The following is a 22746-nucleotide window of genomic DNA, read 5'->3' on the forward strand; positions in this document are numbered from 1 at the left end:
TGAAAACTGTGTTGTCCCAGTTGTGTATTGGACACAATGTGGGCTGCACGACCGCTGTCTGGGACCTCCTGTTGTGTTTATTTACGGCCTGGTATCACCGCTAGGTACCAGGGCTATTATGTCACGCTGTCTACCTGCTGCCACACTCACACTACTCCTCCATTACTCCTGCTGCTGCTGTCTGTCTGTGTTTCCCACCGCCAGGGTACACAGATTTACCTTCTGCTGCCACTCTGCCACCAGCTATTACGTCAAAAAATAGCTATATATCTGTGTAATTGGTTGTAAAACCAAAACTACAAAACCATTACAAAAAAAGGTTTAATTTTTCTGAGGTGCCCGGGTTGAAAACTGTGTTGTCCCAGTTGTGTATTGGACACAATGTGGGCTGCACGACCGCTGTCTGGGACCTCCTGTTGTGTTTATTTACAGCCCTGGTATCACCGCTAGGTACCAGGGCTATTATGTCACGCTGCCTGCCTCATTGACTGCATGCTGCCACACACTCATCCTCCTCCTCCTGCTGCTGAATTTACCTCCTGCTGTCTGTGTGTTTCCACTGCCAGGGAGCACATACAATGGCGCTTCCAACATGCGTGCGCCACCAGCTATTTGTTGTTACGCTCAAAAATAGCTGCATTTCTTTAAAAAAAAAATGAAAAGAGAAATAAGTGAAGAAGAAGAAGACGATATAGGAGAAGATGAAGAAGAAGAAGATGAAGAAGAAGAAGATGAAGAAGAAGAAGAAGAAGATGAAGAAGAAGAAGAAGAAGAAGAAGAAGAAGAAGAAGAAGAAGAAGATGAAGAAGATGAAGATGAAGAAGATGAAGAAGATGAAGAAGAAGATGAAGAAGATGAAGAAGATGAAGAAGAAGAAGATGAAGAAGATGAAGAAGATGAAGAAGATGAAGAAGAAGAAGATGAAGATGAAGAAGATGAAGAAGAAGAAGAAGAAGAAGAAGATGATGAAGAAGAAGAAGATGAAGAAGAAGAAGAAGAAGAAGAAGAAGAAGAAGAAGAAGAAGAAGAAGAAGAAGAAGAAGAAGATGAAGATGAAGAAGAAGATGAAGAAGATGAAGAAGATGAAGAAGAAGAAGATGAAGAAGATGAAGATGAAGAAGATGAAGAAGAAGATGAAGAAGATGAAGATGAAGAAGATGAAGAAGAAGATGAAGAAGATGAAGATGAAGAAGATGAAGAAGAAGAAGATGAAGAAGAAGAAGAAGAAGACAATATAGAAGAAGAAGAAGAAGATATAGAAGAAGAAGAAGAAGATATAGAAGATAAAGAAGAAGAAGAAGAAGAAGAAGAAGTATATACGGTACTGAACAAAATTCTGGACACAACTTCTCTTTTCACCTTTTTTTTTTTAAAGGAACATCCCCACATAATCACTTGCTGTTGTTACTTGGAAAAAAATATGTTTCTTGCATCATTCACCCTCAAAACAAGTGTTGGGAAGCTATTTAAGGCCAATTCGAATAGTCAGCTCGAATAATGAGCTCGAATACCGACTCGAATAGTGAGCTCGAAGTCCGAGGTCGAATCGAATAGTAAAATTTATTCGACTCGAATATTCGACTGACCTCGAATAATTTACTATTCGAATTCGACCAAACTCGAATTTTAAAAAGGGGTATTTGAGCACCACTGCAGACAAGTCCTGTGGTTGATGGAAACTGTCTTGGATACGGAACGGGCATCATACTAGGTCTGGTTGTATACTGGCAGCACCTCAATGCATAAATATTGTATTATTCTTAAGGCAATGTATAAAACTGCCTAAGGTACTCAAAGCATGTAGATCTGAGGCACTACTCTGGAGGAGAAAGCTCCTGTGCAAAGGCTGCTATCCCCAAGACTCTGCTGAGGATGCTTCACATGCCATCAAAGTAGATGCAACCAGAACAAGTAGTTCAAAAAATTTATTTTAATCTTTAATGCACAACAGGCAAGGAAAATGTGTCTCCATAGATGAGGAAGACAGGAAATTGTAGCTTTAATATTAAAGCTAGTAGTAGGAGCAACAGCCTGCTGCACAAGCTGCTGTTTTGAAGAACAGATCAACTCTCAAGCCATGAGGTATATCGTATGAAGCAATACAGGCCTTAACCGGTTCAGCACCGCAGTGTCGAAAACCTCATGCATCCGAGCAACGTTCACCTCTCATTCATTCGCCAATAACTTTATTGCTACTTATCAAAATTAATTGATCTATATCTTGTTTTTTCCACCACTAATTAGGCTTTCTTTGGGTAGTACATTTTGCTAAGACTTATTTTTTTCTAAATCCATTTTAACAGGAAGATAAAGAAAGAAAAAAAAATCATTATTTCTCAGTTTTTGGCCATTATAGTTTGAAATTAATATATGCTACCATAATTAAAACTCATGTATTTTATTTGCCCATCTGTCCCAGTTATTACACCGTTTAAATGATGTCCCTAACACAATTTATGGTGCCAATATTTTATTTAGAAATAAAGGTGCATTTTTTCAATTTGCGGCCATCACTACTTATAAGCTTATAATTTAAAATAATATAATAACATACTCTCTTGACATGCATATTTAACAAGTTCAGACCCTTGGGTAACTATTTATGTCGTTGTTTTTTTTTTTTTTTTAATTGTTTTTTTTTTTTTTTTCCTTAATAAAAAATGTATGTGGGTAATTTTTGGTGTGGGAGTAATATAATTGTTTAATGAAAAATGTATGTGGGTGCAGTTTACTATTTGGCCACAGGATGGCCACAGTCAAAAAAGTCCTGGATGCGAACGATCTCGCATCTAGGAACTAAAAGAAGACGGAGAAGTTTCCTGGGGGCAGAAATACCGCGCTCTCTCAATAGAAAGCGTCGTTTTTTCTGTGGGGAAGTTAGATCGGTGAATGGGAATTATATTCCCATTCACTGATCGGGGGGCTAGCGGCGCGTGCGCGTGGGAGCGTGCCCGATCGCGCGCACCATGCGGCGGCAGTAGCAGAGCCTATCTGGACGAGTAAGTTCGTCCAGATAGGCTGAACTGGTTTTAAAGAGGAACTCCAGTGAAAATAATGTAATAAAAAAGGTGCTTCAATATTACATTAATTATGTATGAATGATTTAGTCAGTGTTTGCCCATTGTAAAATCTTTCCTCTCCCCGGTTTACATTCTGACATTTATCACATGGTGAAATTTTTACTGCTGGCAGGCGATGTCGCTGGAAGTAGCTTCTGCTTGCTTTTTTGGCTGTTGGAAACAGCTGTAAATGGCTATTTCCCACAATGCAATGAGGTTCACAGACAGGAAACTGCCAGGACCATGGTCCCCACAGTTTCCTGTGGGAGGGGTTTCACCACAATATCAGCCATACAGAGCCCCCCGATGATCCGTTTGAGAAAAGGAATAGATTTCTCATGTAAAAGGGAGTATCAGCTGCTGATTGGGATGAAATTCAATTCTTGGTCACAGTTTCTCTTTAAATCCCTCAATACCCTCTAAAATCCAATCACAATACATCAAGTGAATTTAATTCCACCAATTAGAAGCCATCAATTTGGAGAATTCGCTTAAAAACCATTATATATATATATTATATATGTCACTAAGGGCTCTTTCACATCAGAGCTTGCGTTGGAGAACGCTCAAAGCATACGTTTTGTTGTATGCCTTTTACTGCGTTTTGATATGCGTTGCACTGCAGTGAGTGTGCGTTTTTAATCCGTTTTCAATCCGTTACTGCACATAGAAAAACGCAGGTAATTTTTTTTTCTTTTAGTTGTCAACTTTCTACATTGTTCCTCTGTTGCATTCTGGGACTGATTGCCTGCGTTAACGGATTAAAAACGCGCATAGTGTGCGTTTTACATTGACTAACATTGTAACGCATAAAGCTAGCGTTGGCCAAAAAACTGCGCCTGGGTGCAGTGGAACGCAACGCACAAAAAGGCTGCGTTATATGTGAAAGCTAAAATGAAAGTCTATGGACTTTCATTTCACCTTGGGTAACGCAAACTTTATCCTTTGCGTTGAAACGCAGAAAATCTGCCCTAATGTGAAAGAGCCCTAAAGAAAATTTTATAAGGTGAAATTCAGGTGTATGTGCAAAGATCACTTTTCTGACTGTAAGCCTAAAGCCTTAGAGATAAAAGTATGGTAAATGAAAAAGAGCGCTCCACTAATTTTTGAAAAACAGCCCAAAGATGTGAAATGTTAATGACCAATGTATGATCTATCTAGGTGGAATGGTTATGGTAATAATCATTAAGGTGAGAATATGCATACAAATATCGTTTGTTCATAAATGACCACTGGCACAAGTATGCAAGTATGGTTGATATGCCTGATCTTTGGATGAGCACCCCCTTACACCATTCATGGTTGCGCAAGCGTGACTTCCACTACCTTCGTGAATGACTACATCATTGCAGAGTGTTCACAACAAATATTAGCCAGACTACACCACTATTAGCCTTACATTTACCAGTTCCCAAGTTAAGCAACCGGCGATCCCTAGCCGCAAATGTATATGGTGATTTATGGAGGCACGTGGTGTAGCCAATCCCTGGCATCCAAATGAAGCACCCAGCACTCCACGGCCACACATTTACATTGCCGTCTATGGTAACTGGCACCTAAATATATTGATCTTACTGTGTACCACATCATTTGCAGATGGCAATCATTTGTTGGGCAATAACATTTACCCAGCATGCATACTTGCTTAACCCTCTGGGCGATACAATTGCATCGCCCAGGAGGGGGCACAGCACTTTTTTTTAAATTTTTTATTTTTTTAAATCATGTAGCGAGCCCTGAGCTCGCTACATGATAGCTGCTGCACAGCGGCGATCAGAGTAAGCAGGAAATCCCGTTCAGAACGGGATTTCCTGCTGGGCTTCCCCGGTCGCCATGGCGACAGGGTGGGATGATGTCACCGACGTCATGGACGTCAGAGGGAGTCCCGATCCACCCCTCAGCGCTGCCTGGCACTGATTGGCCAGGCAGCGCAGGGGGTCCGGGGGGGGGCTGCACGGCAGGTAGTGGCGGATCGGCGGGGAGCTAGCTGCGTGTAACAAAAAAAATTATGCAAATCGGCCCACCAGGGCCTGAGAAATCCTCCTGTGCGATATACCCCGAGCTCAGCTCGGGATTATCGCCCAGGAGGTTAAAGGACACATCTGAGGAATACTTAAAAAAAAAACCTACCCTGGTCTTCATCCAGCCCCTGTCAGTCGATATGTCCCTCACTGCAGCTCCGGGTCCTGGGATCCCATCCATTAGAAATGATGACCTTGCCAGGCTACTCGCGATTATGTGGCCGAGAGCGTTCTGCGCAGGTGCAGAACTACTGTGCCAGCACAGAACACTCCCGGCCAACGGGGTGGATCCCGTGGCCTCCGAGCTGCGGTGAAGGACATATCGGCTGCCAGGGGCTGGATGAAGCCCCGGGTAAGTAGATCCTTTTTTTTTCATTCCTCAGCCCTGTCCTTTAAGATAGGCCTTGTTTTACCACTTGATGGTAAAGATAAGATAGATCTTTAAAGAACACAATAATGTAGTATGAAGACATTGCTTTTCTACCAATAGTGTCTTAAGCGCTCTGCCTCTTCAATATATGAAATAGACTCATTACATGCAAAGCGAGATATTTCAAGCCTTTGTTTGTAGTGGTTAGCGCTCTCTCCTTGCAGCGCTGGGTCCCCGGTTCGAATCCCAGCCAGGTCAACATCTGCAAGGAGTTTGTATGTTCTCCCCATGTCTGTGTGAGTTTCCTTGGGGCACTACGGTTTTCTCCCACATCCCAAAAACATACAGATAAGTTAATTGGCTTCCCCCTAAATTGACCCAAGACCAGGGTCGGACTGGTACACTGGGGGCCCACCAAAGAAATTTCAACCTGGGGCCCACACATCCCATGATTGCGGTGAAAAAAGGGCGTGACCATGCACCGGAAGGTGGGCGTGGTCATGAAGTATTATGGACAGGGCCAAATGTACATGATCTTAGCAGCATTGTAATTCAGAGACACTGCTGTTTTGGTGCATCATATAAATTGTTATGTATAGAGTGCCTGGGGGGTCCCATTGTAAAATTTGCATCGAGGCCTACAGCTCCTTAGCTACGCCACTGCTCTCAGCATGAGTGATTACAGCACTGAGAAGAGAATTTTTGTGCTGCAGGCAGCAATTGGAGCTCTGTCAGACAAGGAGAGGGGGGGGGGGGGGGCACCAGAGACCTGGAGGGGGGGGCCCACCAAGGGAAAAAACTGTACTACTGTGGCCCAGTCCGACCCTGCCCAAGACTACAATAAATCTACTACACAATACATACATAGACAAACGACTATAGGGATTAGATTGTGATCTCCTCTGAGGGACAGTTAGTGACAAGGCAATATATTCCCTGCTCAGCGCTGCGGAAGATGTTGGCGCTATATAAATACTAAATAATAATAATGATTATGGCTTACAGACAGTTTATGAAAACCCCAAAATCAAAATCTCAGACCATTAGAATATTGTGAAAATGTTCAATATTCTAGCCTCAAAGTGTCAGACTCTAATTAGCTAATTAATCCAAAGCACCTGCAAACAGGCCCGGATTTCTGGGAAGGTCATAGAGGCCATGGCCTAGGGCGATAAAAATTAGCAGGGCGCAGGACTTGGAGAGATAAGAGGTCACATGTCAAAGTAAATCACCACTCCTGCTTTGCTCTGGTCTGCCTGAATTCCAGAGATCCCTGCATCTATCTTACTTGTGCAAAGTGTGTGTTATGGCAGTCAGCATCTGCTGTCACCTGTATGATGAGAGGGGACAAACAATCTGCTGTGAGAAGAAAAATATATGGGCTCAAGTAGCAGAACTCTTGAGTTCCGATTTGTTTTTCTCATGCAGCACGCATTCATGGGCAGAAATTAGCAGCTCTCCCCCTCCCTGACTGATGTTAGTTTATTACTAGTAGGTCAATGCTGTTAAAGACCTCAGATCTGTTGAATTTATGGCTTTTTTTTTCCCTCTTAGAGAATGACAACAACATTCTTCGTGCTACAGTTTAACTCTTTCCTGGCTTTTTTTTGTCAGCAAAGTACTGTGTTGACCATCAGTGAAAGCAGGATGTTTTGAAACAGAATGACAACTGTGTTACATTTATTTACATTTACAAAACAATCAATGGATCTCCTGCTGACTGTATATATAGCTGTGTGCCTAACATCTTGTATACAGTAACAAAGTCTGAAGACTGCTCATTAACCAAAGGCTCACTGTTTTTCTTTTGGTTAGCCAATAAAAAGTGTTATTCTGTTACAAAACTTCCTGCTGACTGATTTTAAAATCTGTCTGAAGTGCTAAATTGTCACTGTGTAAAGTACACCTGAGCTTATGCTAGGTACACACAATGCAATTTTCTGACAGCTTTACTGTCAGATCGACTATTTCCAACATGTCCGATCTGCTTTCCAATCAATTTTCTGAATGATTTTTCATAGAAGTGAACAGCAAATTGATCGAAAAATTGAAATTAGATCAGACATGATGGAAATAATCAACCTGACAGTAAATCTGTCAGAAAATTGCATCATGTGTACCTAGCATTACACTACATCTATGCCAGCGTGTGTAGTGTTGGATCCTACTTACCTGTTCTCTGGTTTGGATGGGCTTCTCTCCATTGCGCTGCACTGTCCCCTATTTGTGGCTCTGACGGCAGCAAGTAGCACAGAGGACAAAAAAGCAGCGCTGTCCACTGGGGCTTCTTGTAATTTTGCACTCCTGTATGCATGTGCACAGGAGCCGGGGGAGTGTTATGGGTATGTGTACTTGACAAGTGCTGCTGAGTGCTCATACATGAGCATCATTTCTGAAGTATGTAAGCCCAGAACATTATCGCCTGCTGTGCATGCAGACAGGATCGCAAAATTACATGGAGTGGACAGAGCATGCACTGCTTCTTTGTTGAACGGGGCAAAGCAGCAAAACAGAGGGGGGCCCGTTCAAACTAGTCAGAGTTGGACAGAATAGGGGGGGGGGGAGCCGGTTAGTGACAGCCGGCCTAGGGCGCTGGAAAGTACAAATCCGGCCCTGCCTGCAAAGGGGTACATTAAAAAATGGCAATGCTTAAAAATGGCTCATGGTGATGCCGATAATGGCATCTTGCTACTAAAGTTATGTAACGTTTTGGAAATGTCCTAAAACGTTAAATAACCTTAGTAAGAAGATGTCATTAGTAGCATCTGTGATATATTACCTGGTCCCAGCGATCCCGTCTCCTCTCCACTTCTTAATTAGTTTGATAGAGTCCTACAGCCAGCCAGTCACTATGCAGGGACTGAAACCACATGGTGATTGGCTGGCTGCCGGGACTCATTCAAGCTAAGTAGGAAGTGGAGAAGACGTGATGGCCCCGGGCCCGCTGCCAAACCCAGGAATTAACCCCCTCCCACTGCTCCGCTTGCCCCCCCCCCCCCTTCCACGCAACAATGCAGAGGCAGTTTTAAAGGAGAGGAAAATATTGTTAAATAAGGGTGGAGTATAGGAGTATAAGGGGAGTAAAAGAGGACAGAGCGGAGGAAAAATTGTTTTTCATTAACCACGGGTTGTAATACGAAAATTAACATTGTAAAATGAAATGCCAGGAAAGGATATATATATATATATATCTATATCGTTTAGTTATTTTACTGCGCCATTTTTTACACATGCGTGTTGATGTGGGCTATGAGCCATTTTTTAACATTCATGCCACTAAATATGGTTATACACTAAAATTCAATGCGGCGCCATTTTTATATCTTCGGCGCTGTGCGCCATTTGTTTCTGCCCCGCCTGCAAAGGGTTCCTATTTCATATATTAGTTTTACCTTTTAAGATGAATTACTAAAATAAATGGACTTCTGCATGATATTCTAATTTCTCCAGTTTGACCTGTATCTTTCGATCCATATTAAGAGCTAGAATCGAAAGATGGTGCTAATGTTGATAAAATATAATTTACAATCTTTTATACAGAAAAACCTTGTAAATCTGCATTTGGCATGCTGATAAGTTTTGAGAAATATATAATTATATAATAAAAATAGATACCAGCAACATGCCTTTCAGGATGTTTACACCCCCCTCCCCTCCCCCCCCAGTACACTGTTAAAGCAGAATAAAACCCAGCATTTCTTCTTCGCTCTAAAAAATTATTTACAGCATATATTATACAACCAGCATTTCAGTTCAGTGCAGAGAAATCTGGACGTATCTGAAGTGTAGATTATGTTATCTTGTGTTTACTGTCAAGTGAGGAATGTGACACATTCTCTGACTGTGGAGAAGCTTCTGGACACAGACAGAGACTCAAAGCATTTCTGCCTTCAATACATAATTAATAAAACCAGTTATTAATAAAATGGAAAGTCAGCTCACAAAGCAAAAAAAAAATGTACTTTTGGGAACGTATAATTTCTAAATGAATAATAATACTTATGCACAAATGGAAATAGAATACCCGTATGGCATATCAAAAGTAGGAAAACATGTTTTTATTGAATATTATGTCAGGGTTTTATATCGCTTTAAATGTATTTTGGTGGCTGAATGAAAACCTTGGTATTTGGGCAGACACATTTTATTGTGACTATAATACCAGCATCAAACATATTAGCTTTCCTTTCCATAAGGGCATTTAGGACAGCAGTAATAAAAACAAAACAAAAAAACCACAGTGATGCCCTGTTACCAATATTATCCAATGAGACTTCATCAGTTTAGAACTGTCAGGAGTCAGGACAATGAAAGAAGATTGATGATGGTGTTCGCAAGACTGATTCTGGAGATGGTGATTAAAACTTTGTTATTACATTTTGTCCAAGTAAATGTCTGATAAGACAGCAAAACAGGAATTCCAGTCACAGATGGGTCTTTGCTATATATAAATCTGTGTAAAATAAACCCTGTATGTTAAAATGGGTGCAAAATACTGCCAATAGTAGAATATTGGTAATGGTAACAATATTCTACTATAGCCATCTGTTATCCTATTCTCATACTATCCTCCCTCCTACCTATGCCTAACACTACCCTACACCTACCTGCCCCCAACACTAACCTAACCTCTACCTATGCCTAACACCAGTGGTGCTCATCAGAGCTAGGATATCCGAGATACTCGGATATTCTAGCTCTTTTTTCACTATTCGAGCTCGAATACCGAGCTCGAATAGTATTAGCTATCCGGGCTGTGCTATCCGAGCGCACTCGGATAGCAAGCAGATATCCGGAGATATCCTAGCTATCCGAGCTCGGATAGCGTCACCAGCTCGGATAGCATCACGTCTGACGTCACCGAGTCCTCACAAGCGAATCAGAGGGCTCCCAGCCCTCTGACAGCAGCCAATCACAGAGGGGGAGCCTGGCCAAGCCCCCCTCTATAAATAGCGGACGCCATCTTGCCTCACTCGTCCTGCTTGCGACTTACTGACTAACTGTACTGAGAGATTGCTCCAGTGATTTTTGTCTGTGTGCAAGTGCATTTATATTGTTCTAAACCAAGCGTTTTTACACGCCAACACTTGATATTCAACTGTATTGCTTTGTATTGCAGATAGATTGTATTTTAGGCAGTTTAGTTTGTGTGATTAGGGACTAGGGAGGGAGACTGTCACTGCTGCAGCTGCAGCCAGCAGCTAGGCACTGTGCCTAGGCAAGGCAGCCTGCCCTGCTCTGTGCTCTAGTCTCTAGTTACCTGTGCTCTCACCTGTCCTACTCTACTGTACTACTACTTCTGTGTTAGATAGATTTGTACTATTTTGTAGTTAGCAATTAGCAAGGCCCAGCTTTACTGCTATACCTGTCCTGTTTCTGCTCTCTGTAATCTAGTCACCCCTGTTCTATTATTTAGCTAGATTTTTCTATTGTTTAGTTAGTACTGTAGTGTACTGTAGTCTGTGTATAGGGACCGTCCGTCACCGCGTTAGCTAGGGTCTTTGTGTGCGCAATGCACGTCTGCGCTGTCCGCACCCTCTCTTTAGTGCTACACCCATCCTATTGTTTATATTACTTGTATTGTGTATTCGCTGAATTGTACTGTAGTCTGTGTATAGGGACACCGTCAGTCAGCGTCAGCTAGGGTCTTTGTGTGTGCAGTGCATATCTGCGCTGTCCGCACCCTCTCGTTAGTGCTACACCCATCCTATTGTTTATATTACTTGTATTGTGTATTCGCTGACTATACTGTACTGTAGTCTGTGTATAGGGACATCGTCAGTCAGCGTCAGCTAGGGTCTTTGTGTGCGCAGTGCACGTCTGCGCTGTCCGCACCCTCTCATTATTGCTACACCTGTCCTATTGTTTATATTACTTGTATTGTGTATTCGCTGAATTGTACTGTAGTCTGTGTATAGGGACACCATCAGGCAGCGTCAGCTAGGGTCTTTGTGTGCGCAGTGCACACCTGCGCTGTCCGCACCCTCTCGTTAGTGCTACACCCGTCATATTGTTTATATTACTTGTATTGTGTATTTGCTGAATTGTACTGTAGTCTGTGTATAGAGACACCGTCAGTCAGCGTCAGCTAGGGTCTTTGTGTGCGCAGTGCACACCTGCGCTGTCCGCACCCTCTCGTTAGTGCTACACCTGTCCTATTGTTTATATTACTTGTAATGTGTATTCACTGAATTGTACTGTAGTCTGTGTATAGGGACACCGTCAGGCAGCGTCAGCTAGGGTCTTTGTGTGCGCAGTGCACACCTGCGCTGTCCGCACCCTCTCGTTAGTGCTACACCCGTCCTATTGTTTATGTTACTTGTATTGTGTATTCGCTGAATTGTACTGTAGTCTGTGTATAGGGACACCGTCAGTCAGCGTCGGCTAGGGTCTTTGTGCGCGCACTGCGCACTCTCTCGTTAGCGCTACACCAATCTCTGCTGTAGAGTGCACCTGTCCGTCACCTCACACACCCCCACCACCAGTCCCACCCCATTAAAGTACCCCACTTGTCCCACCCGCCTTTACATACATACGTTTTTTTTTCATTTGTATAATATTAAAAATATACGAAGTCTGGCACGGGCAGCCACGGTTTGGGCAGGGGCAGCAAGGGCATTGCCAAGAGAGGAGGTTGTGGGCATGGCAGCCGCGCCACCACCACCACCATGCGCAGTTCTGCGTCTGCACCAGTGGCTATTCCGCCATTAGCCACTGGCCGTGGACGCCTTGGCCGCCCAACAGCTGGGAGTCACGCTGCAGAGACAAAGCAGCAGCAGCAGCAGCGTGTGGCGCAGATGTTCCTCCCACCGCCAGGTCGTAGCCGTCCTATTGAGGAGAAGGACGCAGACTCTGTGGTGGAACTGATGGTGGATGAGCAGGCCACCATTAGCTCTGGAACCGAGTCCTCCACCCCCGCCACCACTCCTGTTCGCATGAGCAGCAGCAGCCGACCAGCACTGCCTGGGGAGGAGGAGGAGTGCAGTCCTCCAGCCCCAGCGGGCGACACCAGCACCCTGTCACTCAGCACCTTCTTATCCCCAAGCACAGCGGGGCTATGGAGTGCTGTTGCGGCAGAATTGGAGGAGGAAGGAATGCTCATGGGCACTTTGGGGGATGATGTTTTGGACAGTCAGACAGTGGTGCCTGTCCATCCGCCCATGCAAGCAGAAGGGGAGTTTGTGGGATCCCAGCAGGACATGTTTGCGGAGGGGGATGATGATGATGACAGGGTGAAGGACAGAGACTGGGTGCCAGGTCCTGGGAGTGGGGATGTCATCAGCTCTGAGGAGGAGGAGGAGGATGCGTCTGTGGGCCTTGCTAGAAGGATCAGCATCGCAGGCATGGGCAGGATCACAAGTGGGCGTGGTATGCAGGCCACACAGCGTGCTGATCCGGAGACGAGTTCTGCCAGTGCCACCACCAGCCGCACCAAGAACCCCCCCCCCCCTCCCAACCACCACAGGGAGAAGGGGCAACTTCACCTCCCCAATATGGAATTTTTTCACCCTGCCATATGTGGAGTGCAAGTATGCCACCTGCAACCAGTGCCGCAAGCAGCTCAGCAGAGGGAAGGAGCCCTCTGCGTTTGGCACCACCTCTCTGGTCAACCATCTTGCAGGGAAACACTTTCATGAGCATGAGGAGTTCGTGAAGTTGAAGGAAGCTGGCAGTGGCAGACCCGCCACCACTGCGAAGCCGTCAGCAGCAGCCACCCGCCCTTCTCCACCTCCTCCTGCAGCACCAGTAGGAGTGCGTCAGCAACGCACTGCTCCTCCTCCCTCTGCCACTCCTGCTGACGACACTGAGGCCTGTTCTGGCAGCCAGTCCTCAGTGGCCTCCTCTGCTCCCTCCACTGATTCCCGTGCCAGCAAAAGGCGTCGCCAGACCCTGCTCAGCGACACCTTCCAGGGGGTGGTCAGGGTTCTGCCTCCCAGCAGCCGTCGCATGCGTCAGCTGAACGGCTTGCTGGCACGGGCCATGTGCTACCAACTCCTGCCTTATTCCCTTGTGCAAGAGGGGAGCGACATGCGTGCGCTCCTGATGTGTGCAGCCCCTGATTGGCCAATCCCCAGCCGACATTATTTTGCACGCACGGCCATCCCTGCACTTCACCGCTCTGTGATGGCCAATGTCGGGAGAGGGCTGGAGCACGCGGTGGGTCAACGGGTCCACGTCACCATGGATTCATGGAGCAGCCGGTTTGGGACAGGACGCTATCTGTCCTTCACCGCACATTGGGTCAGCTTGGTGGAAGGGGGTGAGGAGGGGGGAGCAGCATCGGGCACTGTCAGAGCAGCAGCAGCACCAACAACACAGTGGGTGGTGCCACCATGCAGGGTCAGCGGAATTGCAGCAGGTTCCTCTGACCCGCTTCCATCCTCCGGCACACCAGCCCAAACCCCCCGCCTCAGCAGCAGCGTGAAGCCCCGCCACTGCCAAGCGCAGCTGGAATTGGTCAGGCTGGGGAAGACCAAACTGACGGCGAACCATGTCCTGGCCAAACTCCGAGAGCAGGAGAGGAATTGGCTGACCCCCAGAGGCCTCAGAGTCGGAGAGGTGGTGTCCGACAATGGGGCAAACCTGGTTGCTGCAATCAGCAGGGGAGACCTGACCCACATCCCCTGCCTGGAGCACGTCCTGAACCTGGTAGTCCAAAAGTTCCTGCGGACCTACCAGGGGATGGACCGACTCCTTGAGGCGGCAAGGAAGGTTGTGCGTCATTTCTGGCTCTCGCCTGCAGCCGTAGCGAGCCTGGAAGAGGTGCAGAAGGAGCTGCACTTGCCACAGCACCGGCTCACGATCGATGTTCCAACTCGCTGGAACTCCACCCTGGCGATGTTGGAGCGTCTGGTTGAACAGAGGCAGGCTGATAGCCAGTAACTTGCACAAGCAACAGTTGCCTCCATCACTGCAACTAGGCGTGCTGCCACCAACCTCCCGTCCATCATCTCCACGGAGGACTGGGGGCACATGCAGCAGGTGTGCTCAGTCCTGGCACCCTTCCTGCAGGCCACCAACATGGTAAGCAGGGACCATGCAATGGTGTGCGAGTGGGTCCCCTTGGTGTGTGTGCTGGACAGGGCCCTGTATGCACTGGTGGAAGAGGGGCGGCAGCCTTGGACCAGCAGGAGCTGCAGGCAGCTTCACAGGCCACCTCTGAGGAGGAGGGCTTGGAGTTGGTGGAGGTCCCTGACCTTGCTGCTGATGAGGGGGAGCAGCAGAGCGCAGCTGGACTGGTGCGGGGGTGGAGAGAGGATGAGGTGGAGGAGGCAGAGGAAGAGGAGGACAGCACTGTCGGCTCTGGGGCTGCCGATGATGTGCCAGCAGACGTGGCCAGACTCTTCCCAATGGCAGCACACATGCTGTGGTGCCTGCGCAAGGACCCAAGGGTGATCCAGATGAAGCAGAGGGAGGACATCTGGATCTGCATGATGCTGGACCCACGTCTGAAGGGGAAGCTCAGCCAGTTCCTGCCTGCAGGAGGAGACCGTGCGCAACAAATGAGGGATTTACAGCTGTCCCTTGTTGAGAGCTTGGAGGAAGCCTTCCCTCAGACATCCACCCCCACTGTCCAGCCAGCACAGAGGCAGCAGCAGGTGCCTGCATCCACCAGCAGCAAGCGCACGCGCACCACAGACCTGCTGTCTCTGACCCAAGAGCTCTACATGAGTGTAGAGCTGCCAAGGACTAGAGAGGAGGTGCCTGCAACAGCATCCTTCTCCAGTCACAGGCAGCGCTTGACCCGCATGGTGGCTGACTACATGGGGTCCTTCAGCGGGCTTGACAGCGTGGCCCCTGTTGATCCCATGGAGTATTGGGTCAAGCACCTGCCGATCTGGAGCGAGCTTGCGCAGTACGCCCTGGAAGTGCTCTCCTTCCCCCCTTCCAGCGTACTGTCAGAGCGTTGCTTCAGTGCAGCCGGTGGAGTCGTCACTGAGAAGCAATCTCGTCTGTCTCACAAGTCTGTGGACAGACTGACGTTTCTCAAAATGAACCAGGCTTGGGTGGAAGGCGAATTCATGGCCCCTGTTGTCGGCGAGAGGGGGACATAAAGTGGCGCACACACATTACACCTGCATCTGCTGCTGCTGTATTTCTTCCTGCTGTCTGTGTCTCCACTGCCAGGGAACACATTACAAGATGCTGCTGCCCATGCGCCACCAGCTATTACGCTCAAAAATAGCTGCCTGCCCTGCATTATTTATTTTGGAAAAAAAAAAAAATTGTAATTATTTTAGAGGTGTCCGGGTTGAAAACTGTGCTGTCCCAATTGTGCATTGGACACAATGTGGGCTTCACGACCGCTGTCTGGAACCTCATGCTGTTTATTTACGGCCCTGGAACCACCGCTAGGAACCAGGGCCTATTATGTCTCGCTGCCTGCCCTCCTGCTGCCTGCTGCCAAATGCTAGTCTGCCACACACACTCATCTTCCTCACGCTGCCTGCTGTTGTATTTCCTCCTGCTGTCTGTGTCTCCACTGCCAGGGAACACATTACAAGGTGCTGCTGCCCATGCGCCAACAGCTATTACGCTTAAAAATAGCTGCCTGCCCTGCATTATTTATTTTGGAAAAAAAATTGTAATTATTTTAGAGGTGTCCGGGTTGAAAACTGTGCTGTCCCAATTGTGTATTGGACACAATGTGGGCTTCACGACCGCTGTCTGGAACCTCATGCTGTGTATTTTCAGCCCTGGAACCACCGCTAGGAACCAGGGCCTATTATGTCTCGCTGCCTGCCCTCCTGCCTGCTGCCAGGCTGCCACACACTCAACCTCCTCACGCTGCCTGCTGTTGTATGCTGTTGTATTTCCTCCTGCTGTCTGTGTCTCCACTGCCAGGGAACACATTACAAGGTGCTGCTGCCCATGCACCAACAGCTATTACGCTCAAAAATAGCTGCATCCATTTGAAAAAAAAAATAAAAATTGTAATTAATTTAGAGGTGTCCGGGTTGAAAACTGTGCTGTCCCAATTGTGTATTGGACACAATGTGGGCTTCACGACCACTGTCTGGAACCTCATGCTGTTTATTTACGGCCCTGGTACCACCGCTAGGAACCAGGGCCTATTTTGTCAGTCACATCACACTGCCTGACACACACTATTCCTCCTCCTGTAGCTGCATTGAGCTTCTGCTGTCTGTGTGCTGCTACCACTGCCAGGGAGAACAGAAGAAGCACTATTTTCTGCTACCACCTGCCCACCCACTCTCCTACCGGCAGCTATTACCACACTACAATAGCTGCAAGCCTGCAACTACTTCCTCCTCCTGCTGATGTCTGTGTTTTACCACCGCCAGGGTACACAGAAAAAGGCGCTGTGGCTTGCAATGTGCCACTACCTATTATGCCATCAACACAAATATAACTATGGTGTTGTTATTAAAATAAAATATTTCCACAAATGAAGTAAAAAAAAATATTACTAAAGGAAGGAAAACCAAGACACATAATACAATGATAGAGAAGAAGAGAAAGAAGAAGAATATATAGAATAAGAAAATATAGAAGAAGAAGATATAGAAGAAGAAGAAGATATAGAAGAAGAAGAAGAAGAAGATATAGAAGAAGAAGACGAAGAAGATATAGAAGAAGAAGATGAAGAAGATATAGAAATAGAAGACGAAGATATAGAAATAGAAGACGAAGATGAAGAAGTTATAGAAGAAGAAGAAGAAGAAGAAGAAGATATATAAGAAGATATATAAGAAGAAGAAGAAGATATATAACAAGAAGAAAAAGATATAGAAGAAGAAGAAGAAGAAGAAGAAGATATAGAAGAAGAAGAAGGAGAAGGAGAAGAAGAAGGAAAAGAAGAAGGAGAAGGAGAAGAAGAAGAAGAAGATATAGAAGAAGATATAGAAGAAGAAGAAGGTATAGAAAAAGAAGAAGAAGAAGAAGAAGAAGATATAGAAGAAGAAGAAGAAGAAGATATAGAAGAAGAGGAAGAAGAAGATATAGAAGAAGAAAAAGATAATTGAAGAAGATACAAGAAGTAGAAGATGAAGAAGATTTGAGTAGAAGAAGATATAGAAGAAGAAAAAGAAGAAGATATAGAAGAAGAAGAAGAAGAAGAAGAAGAAGAAGATATAGAAGAAGAAGAAGATTAAGACGACGTAAATGAAGACTTCCAACTTACAACCATTTTGGACACACCTTGTCATGCAAACACTTTTCATGAAGTTAATTTACTATTTTTGATACCTTTTTTATAACTACTACATCACCACATAATCACTTGATGTTTTACTTCATAAAAAAGGTGGTTTCATGCATCATTGACCTCCAATACAAGTTTTAAAAGCTATTTAAGGCCAGCTCGAATATTTTACTCGAATACAGACTCGGATAGTGACGTCGGATATCCGAGGTCGAATCGGATATTCGATTAACTCGAATATTGAACTTCGAGTGAATTCGGATAGTTTACTATCCGAATTTGACCAAACTCGAATAGGATAATGAGGTATTCGAGCAACACTACCTAACACTAACCTCCCCCCTACCCTTACCCAACACTATCGTACACACAACATTAACCTACCCTCTACCTATGCCTAACACTAACCTCCCCCCCTCTATGCCCAACACTAGCCTATACCTTCCTACACCCAGGCCAGCACTAACCTACTCCCTACCTACACCTACAACTCCCTACCTAAGCCTAATACTAAAGGAGCCAAGTGCCATTTCCGATCCTCCAGCCCCACTGACCTTGTTTGCTGATCAGCTACATAGTTACATAGTTACATAGTTATTTGGGTTGAAAAAAGACATACGTCCATCGAGTTCAAGTTCAACCAGAGAACAAAGTACAACACCAGCCTGCAGCTGGTTCAGCTACATAGTAGCTGAATCCCTGTGTGCTGCTTACACACCCCCACCGCTGCCTCCACCGGTCTCTGGGATGCGGCATACACTAGTTACTACTACCTGACACATGTACAGTTATAATTACAACTCTATATAATTATGTTGTCATAATGATTTCTAATGCTTAAAAATAACTGAAGACCCATATTCTATTATATTTATATTTGATTTGTTATATAACTGCTAACAAATAGACCTCATAAACCTGCTAGCACTGCTTGAAATCCTATATTTTGTGAAGATAGGGTGACCAACATCAATGTCACTGCAGTGATAGGATCTGTGCTCAGATGTGCAATTGGAAAAACTAAAAGGTATACACTGCTACTGCACACCACTACTGATACCTGGATAGTGATGAAACGTTCAAAAGGTCTTTATACTGTATCTCTGTGTTGATCTGAAAGAACCTGATTCTACTGCACACTGACATAGCTGCTGCTTACACTGCAGGCTTACAATTTTAGCCTTTAACTTGAAAATAAGAACCTGAGGCGGCAGGAATATTTACCATCACTACTACACATACAATTAACCAGTTCACAACTGAGGGGTTTTATCCCTTGACCACCAGAGCAATTTTCACCTTTCAGCGCTCCTTCCATTCATTCGTCTATAACTTTATCATTACTTATCACAATGAAATGAGCTATATCTTGTTTTTTTGCCACCAATTAGGCTTTTTTTAGGTGGGACATTATGCCAAGAATTATTTTATTCTAAATGTGTTTTAATGGGAAAATAGGAAAAAATGTGGCAAAAAATGTATTATTTTTCAGTTTTTGGCCTGTATAGTTTTTAAATAATGCATGCTACTGTAATTAAAATCCATGAAATGTATTTGCCCTTTTGTCACGGTTATAAAACCGTTTAAATTATGTCCCTATCACAATGTTTGGCGCCAATATTTTAATTGGAAATAAAGGTGCATTTTTTTTCAGTTTTGCGTCCATCCCTAATTACAAGCCCATAGTTTATAAAGTAACAGTGTTATACCCTCTTGACATAAATATTTTAAAAGTTTAGTCCCTAAGGTAACTATTTAAGTATGTTTTTTTAATTGAAATTTTTTTTTATTACAAAAAAAAAAAAAAATTGGGGAGTGTGGGAGGTAAGGAGTTAATTTTTAGTGTAAAACTCATTTATTTGTATGTGAAAAATGCTTTAGGGTGTAGTTTTACTATTTGGCCACAAGACGGCAACAGTAACTTTTTGTTTAATGCGACCTGCAAGTGTCCTTCCGGACGCTTGCAGGAAGTACTAGGAGGTTGGGAACGTTTTTTTTTTTCACAATGATCGTGCTGCTTATCGGAGAAGCAGCGGATCATTGCGGGGCTTAGATCAACGAACGGGAATGGATTTTCCCGTTCATTGACCTCCGGGCGAGCGGCCGGCGGCGTGTTTACGAGCGGGAGTGCGCGCTAAAGTGAGCGGGAGCGCGGGCAGTGGCGGGAGCGCGGAAAGTACGCATTTCTCCGTTCATGGTGGTGAAAGGATGGAAAAAGGGACGGAGAAATGCGTACGCGAGGGGGTAAAGTGGTTAATTATTTCATTTGTTTATTTTTGCTCAAGGTTTGCTTTAATTTGCAACAGGTTTACTGTATATAGCAATGTATTTTTGCCTTAGACAGGAAAAGCTAGATGAGACCTGTATTTTATTTTCTATTGTATAAAAAGCTGTGGTCTGACCACTTCTAGTGTTATCACATGCTCCCTTCTATTGTATAGACCTGAACAGTGGACGAGCCTACAAGAAACACATTGTCCAATTTTTACGGCTTAAAGCGGGAGTGTCACCATAAAAATTAAATTTCAACAGCAACTGGTCTGAGTGTATTAAGTAATGAAGATGCTAATCCTGCATTCAAAACTTTCAGAACTTTTTCTGCTGTTATGATTTTGAGTTATCACATACTTGAGGAGCAATGGCTCTTTAGTAGTCAGCGCCAAACAGTTGCATGCTGGGGGTTCTTTTTATCTATATTATATTCCTCATCTTCCATTTATTTCCCTGCCTAGCTGCTTATATGGAACACGATCCCCTGCTCACTTGTGTTTACAAGCAAGGCTGAGGTGACTCAGCGATTGGAGGAGAAAAGAAACAAAAGTAAAGGGCAGAAATGACATCAGGATTTAGTCTAAACTGTGGGCAAAAGATATGGTTCCCACCAGGAAAAGAATTCTCTTCATTTACTATATAAAATCCGCTGAACTCAAAACGTGGACAGTACAATACATGTGTTAGAGTAGATCAAGTATTTATCTACTTATATATGTGTTTTTTTCCCCTGGCATAGTATGGCTAATCCTACTGCTTTAAAGTAAATCTGAAGTGTATTTAAAATCAAAACAAAACAGATACTTACCTAAGGAAAGGGAAGGCTCTGGGTCCTAATTAGCGGTCCCCAAATTCCAGCACTGGCTACCCGGTTCAAATCTCCCGTCATGGGTGGCTTCGGGAGCACTTGGGCTCCTGAAGACTTCTGAAGCTTCGGGCAGTGGCAGAGAGCATGTCATGACCTATTGGTCGGAGACTGCTAACGGGGGAGCCAATGCTGGAACGAGGGGACCATAGGAGGAATGGGAAGGCTCATTATAACCCTGAGCCTTTCCTCTCCTTACGTTAGTATCTGTTTTTTTTTTTTAAATATGCTTCAGACTCCCTTTAATAAAGCTTATACTTACAGTTTTTGCTGGGCTATTTCTACAGGAGAGGTTAGACCAACACTACCTCTCCTTTTTAAAGAGAACCTGAGGTGGGCTCAAAATATATATAAAAAAAAAGTAGGCTACCTGATCCGCAGGGCTGAGCAGATCAGGTAGCCGCAAAAACCGCCGCTCTTGTGGGCTGCAATGGCCCACTTTCACTCGCGTGACCCCTGGGTCACGACGCTGCACTGAGAGACTGTGTGTCTCTCATAGCGTGCAGGGAGGCGGGGGAGCGGCAGGAGGCACGGCCAGGGAACAGAGCTGCCCGATGGCAGCTCAGGAAACCCTGTAAGAATGCCCCTGGCGGGCGTTTTAAACAGGGAATTCCTCTCCCCTCCCCTCAACTCTTGTCGCTAAACTCGGGGGGCTATAGCACGGCGCTGAGGGGGGCAGAGAGCAGTGGATGGGGGACACAGAGGCATGTCATTTGCAAAGATCCACCTCGGGTTCTCTTTAAAAATCTTTTTTTTAATCAAACGGGGCACCACTATTTTTCTTGTACCATGTGACTAAATTAGGGAATGTTTCAGACAGACTGGGAATGAGCAAACGGTAGTAAGTCACTGTGGATACTTGAACTTGTGTAGCAGATAATGTACTTTTAAATTCTACAAACCTGTTTAAAAAACTAAATACAATAGAATCCCATTATAGTAATCTCCAAGGGACCAGGTCAAGTGGTAGTTTACAATATCAGAAGTTTACTATATCAGGGATTGTCATACATTGTATATCTATAAAGGCACACAGACTGGACCTGGGGCCTAAGTTTACTACAGCCAGAGGTTTAGAGGCGTAACTACAAATTATGTGGCCCCCAACAAATTTTTTTATGGTGCTCCCTTACTTTTCACAACCATTCCCTTGCCTCCCTTGGTGACCCTCACAACATGGGGGTTTATCTTGCAAGGGTTATAAATCTAGGGTGGCCATCATGATCTTCACACCCATAACACGTGTAGCCACAAAAACACCTGATCTGGAATATCAGAGAAAGGAAGGTTACTAGGTTAGTAGTTGGGGCCCATCCACACCTCTGGACCCCCCTGCAGTCGCAGTGGCTGCTCCCCCCTTGTTATGGCCCTGCAGAGGTTTATTATATCAGAGTTTACTATAATGAAATTCTACTGTAAAAGCCAGGTACAAAAAACAAAACCTAGTTCATTAGTAGCGTAAAATACATTTTCATGCGTTGCATATAAAGCTCCACATTAACTGTGGCTTAAATTGAAATTAGGTAACAAAATACAGATAAATGTTATCTGTGCCCTTTAAATGACTGCGATTTGAACAGTTTTACTGGATGAATACTATTTATGGTATGCTAAAAGCGGAGTTAATCCTCACCAACACTGGCTTTTATTTTCGATTTTCTAGCACCATTGGTTCTGGCATATCAGATGTAGCCCTGCTTAGTTGCCAGTAATGAAATTGCAGTGATAGAAAGGCGTTGGGGTCAATACAGATCTTAAACTGCAATTAGTAAAAGACGATAGGAATCACTGTAAAACAACAGAAAGTCATTTGAGTAGAAGCATAAAAGTGTCTACAAAAGGAGATCAATCTTACCCCCTAAAGCTTGCTTCATAACAAAATCCATGTTCGGTTTGTAAGCTTTCTTTACTAGTCAAAGAAGTATTCTCATCCAGCGCAGCTGTTGGGAGGCACTAAGAATATAAAAGAGAGAAAATAATAATCAAAACATGCA

The 22746-nt window shown here is 44.8% G+C and overlaps 1 protein-coding gene across 2 annotated transcripts in view; it reads right to left on the bottom strand.

Annotated features, from left to right (window-relative positions):
* The window catches only part of CPLX2 (complexin 2), a 252724-nt gene that overhangs the window by 72230 nt on the left and 157748 nt on the right, over positions 1 to 22746 (bottom strand). For both annotated transcript variants that reach the window (XM_068277115.1, XM_068277114.1), the window contains exon 2: positions 22608 to 22705. In XM_068277115.1, the coding sequence (XP_068133216.1) occupies positions 22608 to 22638 (31 nt within the window). In that variant the 5' untranslated portion in view covers positions 22639 to 22705. The remainder of the gene's footprint in view (positions 1 to 22607; positions 22706 to 22746) is intronic.

Source organism: Hyperolius riggenbachi, chromosome 3 (genome assembly GCF_040937935.1).
Source record: "Hyperolius riggenbachi isolate aHypRig1 chromosome 3, aHypRig1.pri, whole genome shotgun sequence".
Taxonomy (NCBI): Eukaryota; Metazoa; Chordata; class Amphibia; order Anura; family Hyperoliidae; genus Hyperolius; species Hyperolius riggenbachi.